The following is a 4,934-nucleotide window of genomic DNA, read 5'->3' on the forward strand; positions in this document are numbered from 1 at the left end:
AATTCTGTGTCAGGCAGAATCCACAGATTCAGGATAGAGTATTTGGCATGTAAGTGGCCAAGTCTGTTGTCTCACAACCATAGCTGTGGAAATAATATCTTCCTAATATCTTCCAAGTCTGTTGCATATCTATTCTAGCTTGGCTTATCTTGGCATGGGTTACACCTTACTTTGCCTTGCTCTTTGGCTTCTTTATGTCCATAATTTGCAGCATTATGGTCGATGTTGTCAGGCATTATGTGAATCTAACACTCGAAATGGGAAGAAGAAAAATCGATCCAAACGTAGACACTACCCATATGGCAACTACAGACTACAGCCGCAGGCAACTGCTGGGAAGCATGAAAATCAAACACTGGGAAAAGCATGAAAACGAAATGGGAGCTGGACTGGGGCAAACCCTCTGCGATACCTTTCATTCTGGAGTTATCCTGCACCAATCCAGTGTAAATGACAGATGCGAAACGAAATGACAGTTTTCCTAGTATATCCAAGCCATACAAACAAGGAAGAATTTTATCGATTAAAAGTCAAAATTTTCGATTCTTATTTGAACTACTTAAAATTTAACCATCAAATTGTAAATCTAAGTAATTAAACAATCCTGAATTCTGTAACCCTAGAACGAACAAAGGGATTTAAAGTAATCAGGTGCAACTAAATCCTGCCTCGTATCTTATCCACCGAAACTAAACATTACCACAATTTTAACCAACCAGATTATTTCTATTCATCCTGGGTTTCTTTCCATCCCATCAAGTAAGTTTAAGAGGTGTTATACTTAGATGCGGGGATTTGTAGACTCGGATGAGCTGTTGCTGGACTTGTCTCCACCTGACGAACTCATTCCATTTGCTAGAGTCCCATTTCCGACTTCGACTGAAAGAGTAGTTCCTTCTTGAGACACGACTGGAATCTTAACATTTGCCCTCTCTTCCATCTCCTTCTCGAGTTCCTCCTCACGGCGCAAAGCAGTGAACTGAGTATCCAACGATTTCGCTGCCCCCAACCATGCAAGGACAATTATCAATAGAATTCCACCTAGGTAGGGAGTTGAATTTGCAAGTGAGCCGAATGTCAAGATCATGAATTGTTGAATCAAAGCTCCTCCGGATTTCCCCAATGGGTTGCAGACAACGTCAATAGCTGCCTTTCCTTTAAGCTGTAAGCAAGAAAATATATAGGGTTAAATCTAGAGAGAGAAGACTAGCGAAATTCAGAGACAAGAACTTGGGTTGTCAGAAAAGCTCAAACCTTTGTCTCCTCGTCCAAGGGGATATAAGCCATTTCTTTGCAAGGATCAAATAAACTGTATTTTGCACTCTTACTGAATATGTTCTGCAGAGCACCGACATAAACTGCAGCAAGCAAAGGAGTCATTCCAAGCTGCCCGATAAGGGGTGCCACAGGGCCACCGAACAAAATCAGCGAGAAGAATCCAACTCCTGTGAGGAGAAGAACTGTGGGTGTAATCTTGGCTGCAACTCCCCATCCATATTTGTTGAAAATCCATTGGCTGAGCAACATCATTGAGAAAGTTGCTATTCCAGTTGCAGTTGAGAAATCACCCATGAAAGCTGAATACTCGTTCGGGCTTGGAAACTGAAAATTGCAGGGGAAAATGTGGTGGTGAGAGAAAGTTGGATGAGGAGAGATGTAAAATTAACACTTGAAACGAAACGTTCTCACCTGAGCCTTAAGCTTTGATTTCCATGTGACCTCGACAAGGTTGATGCTAATACCATATGCAACCACCAATGTTGCAAGATCCCTGATATATCTTGATGATACAAGGAACTTAATACTTTCCATTGTACCCATCTTTGGCTTAGACTGAAAGTAATTATTTGATCCCACGTTAACAAAAGGCAGAAATGCCGATATAACAGCAAGAAAGCGACATTTAAAGTTTGCATCCATGAAAATTCTGACCCAAATGACATCCGAGTTGGATAAAAACAAGTATAAAGTGACGCAACATTGGAATTGTGTCAATTTACCTTCTTCTTGCTGCTACGTGTTGGAAGAGGCACAAAAGTGTTAACCCACCAATAGATACCACAGATTGCAAGCCCCATGCAGACAACAATGGTCATCATTCCTTTCAGGGAAACAGCCCAACCATCAACTCCAGGACCCAAATTTTTCCTCAGGTTAGAGAAGTACTTGACAGTTCGTCCCGAGAAAATAAGGGCAACATTTGCTCCAAGTCCGAACAGTGGATAGAATTTCTTGGCTTCGTCAACAGTTGTTATCTGCAACAGAGATAAACGAATCCAATTATTTTAGCTCCATCCCTACTAGCATTAAGATATTACATATAGTACGGACAAATTTCCAGAGTAAACACACTTAAAATAAATGTATTCTGCTAGTGATCTATAAGATCAACAATGGCATTTATTACCATAACATGTAACATATCATTTCAGACGTATCAATCTACACCCGATCCTACATGTAGACAGGATTTTTTAACTATATGTTTAAATACTCCGAGAGAAATATTTCACCAAATCAAGAATGAATTGAAGTATGGTGTAGACATGCTATGCCAAGTTTGGTAGCTTCAGTCATATTATAACATTTTAAGTAAGAGTACAAGATCACCCAAGAGGTAAAAAAGTTTTTCACAATTGCAAGCAACCTGTATCCCAACTTTACATCAACGCTTTTTGGACTCCAAGTTATTTGATTGACAATTACTATCTATTGGAACTGGCAAGATTTGTGTTTCCTCTATTTCTTCCTTTACCTACCATTCATCTTTTGAAGACGACCATGAACAAAAGAAGGAACAAACATCATGATCCAATTTTATATCAAGAATTATAGTATGACTCCCTTGTACAGGCACATGTGAAGAGAAGAGCTTATAATGTGTGACTAGTCTAAAACAATAAAACTATCTTGATACACATTGATCAAAAATCTTTAGCACGTCGAGGAAATAACCAACGTAGTCAACTCTGTTGCAGACTAAATAGGTGAAAACAACCTCTCAAGTAAAACAAAAATAAGAAGAATCGTAACAAACCACATGATAAATAGGTGAAAACACCCTCTCAAGTAAAACAAAAATAAGAAGGAATCCTAACAGAATCGATGTCCCCCATACTTTCTCAAGGCCTGATGCAAAAAACAATGCATGAAGGTGCAAAAAAAAACGAAAAAAAAAACAGTAAATCCAATTGATAAACTATGGTATTCATCTAGTGTAAAGATATCAAAAGGGCCGCAATCAAAATTTTGAAGAAACAAAACAACTGTTGTCCTGAAAGAGAAATTAATCAGCACGAATTAGCCTCGCTTAACTTATGAAGTTACATAGGAAACATTTAACATCAAAGCCATAATATCAAGCAAATCAATCAACCAATACCACATCAAAACCATAATATCTAGCAAATTAATCAACCAATACAACATCGAAACCTGGACATCTCTTACCATTACTTAAAACATCCACAATAAAAGCAATAACAAAAACCCATAATCAAATACCAACAACAGACATTAGAACATAGTAGAAGCAACAATTCAAAACAAAATTAATATGGATAAGATAAGTTCAGTTGGAAAATTCACCTGGTTAGCAAACCCCCAAAACAAAACTGAAACCACAACACTTCCCCAGAGCTCAGCCATGACATAGAACAAACAGAAACTCCAAATCCTGAGAATTGCAACAGGACCAAGGAAACTAGGCCCTAGCGAAGCTAATAGCTTATCTGCAAGTGCAGTAGGGTGAAACACATTGCTGAGAGGATACAGAACAAACCCAAATGCCCCAAAAAAGGCAATGAATGGAACCATAACAGTATAGAAAAGAGCTTGTTTTGACAAGACATTAGAAAGCTTGGTATATAAAACCATGAATCCAATAGCCATAGGCAAATTAACCCAAGTCTTTAAAAATGGAATAATCTCAGCACTGCTTCCTTTAGCTGTAACAACCAAGACATCTTTAGTATCTCTTAAAATTGTATAGTTGAAGAGAATACAAAAGAACATCAACCCAAGTGGGATAATCTTCTTAAGAGTTGCAATCTCAACACCTAATAGCTTTGGGGTATTGTTATTATTCACATCTTCAATATAACCAGCACCTCCATCAGCAGCAGCAGCAGCTGAACAAGAAACCTTCAATTTCCTCTCTTTCTGGTAAACTCCATTAATAGGTTGAAATTTCTGGAACCCATCACCAGCAATACCACAAGATAAAGAACTAAACCCATTAACAGCTCTGGTTTTTTCAATGTTTAATCGATTTTTAAGACCATTTTGTTGGTTGAAAACCCTTGTTTTAGGATTTAAAGGTAAAGAAAGAAGCCCCTTTGTTAATACTGCTTCCATGTTCCCTCACCAAGGAAGAAAAAAAAGGAAGAACAAAGAAGCCCCTTTTTTCTTTGGGTTTTCAAGAGGAGAACATAGAAAGATAAGGTGGTAGAAGATGATGATAATGGTGCAGGCTGCTGTGTTAAATGGGTTGTTCAGAGATAGAGCAAAAGAGGAAAAACCCTTAGTTTATATATATGATTATTCAATCACTAATGAACAAAAAAGGGTAAAGATTAAATCTTTTTTATCTGGTGATAAGGGTTAATAAAGGGTTGCTTTCTGTTTCTGCTTCTGATGAGAAGTGTCCAAGAACAAAGAGATTTGTACAGATTAGAAGAACTGACTAATGGTGTAATTAGTACTAATTAAGTAGAAAAGAGTGTATTTTTATAATAAAATATATGATGAATTTGTGAAATGGTCTAATCTAAAAACCAATAAAATAGGATCCAAAAAGATATTCTTCAAGGGTTTTGCTTAGTAGGTAATTTTAAATTTTTATCTTCAATTTTTTCCTTTTGAAGGAAGATATTTTCTTACACTTTCTTTGAATCTTGGTCCACTATTTGGTGGACCTAAACATGACTTGGTTG

The 4,934-nt window shown here is 37.3% G+C and overlaps 1 protein-coding gene across 1 annotated transcript; it reads right to left on the bottom strand.

Moving 5' to 3' along the window:
• Positions 1-498: 498 nt before the first annotated feature.
• LOC113355639 (ADP,ATP carrier protein 1, chloroplastic-like) lies at positions 499-4,669 on the bottom strand. The gene is made up of 5 exons (XM_026598558.1): positions 3,589-4,669; positions 2,001-2,255; positions 1,690-1,833; positions 1,255-1,602; positions 499-1,162 (listed from the first exon to the last, which is right to left on the bottom strand). Exons 1-5 carry the CDS (start codon positions 4,354-4,356, stop codon positions 782-784), a joined length of 1,896 nt encoding a protein of 631 aa, XP_026454343.1. The 5' UTR covers positions 4,357-4,669; the 3' UTR covers positions 499-781.
• Between the last annotated feature and the right edge of the window lie 265 nt (positions 4,670-4,934).

Source organism: Papaver somniferum, chromosome 3 (genome assembly GCF_003573695.1).
Source record: "Papaver somniferum cultivar HN1 chromosome 3, ASM357369v1, whole genome shotgun sequence".
Taxonomy (NCBI): Eukaryota; Viridiplantae; Streptophyta; class Magnoliopsida; order Ranunculales; family Papaveraceae; genus Papaver; species Papaver somniferum.

Excerpts from the sequence above, each read along its gene's own strand:
- LOC113355639 (XM_026598558.1), bottom strand. The coding sequence starts at position 4,356 with ATGGAAGCAGTATTAACAAAGGGGCTTCTTTCTTTACCTTTAAATCCT. Across the intron at positions 2,256-3,588 it reads TTTGGGGGTTTGCTAACCAG|ATAACAACTGTTGACGAAGC; the intron begins GTGAATTTTCCA and ends TCTCTGTTGCAG. Across the intron at positions 1,834-2,000 it reads CACGTAGCAGCAAGAAGAAG|TCTAAGCCAAAGATGGGTAC; the intron begins GTAAATTGACAC and ends AATTACTTTCAG.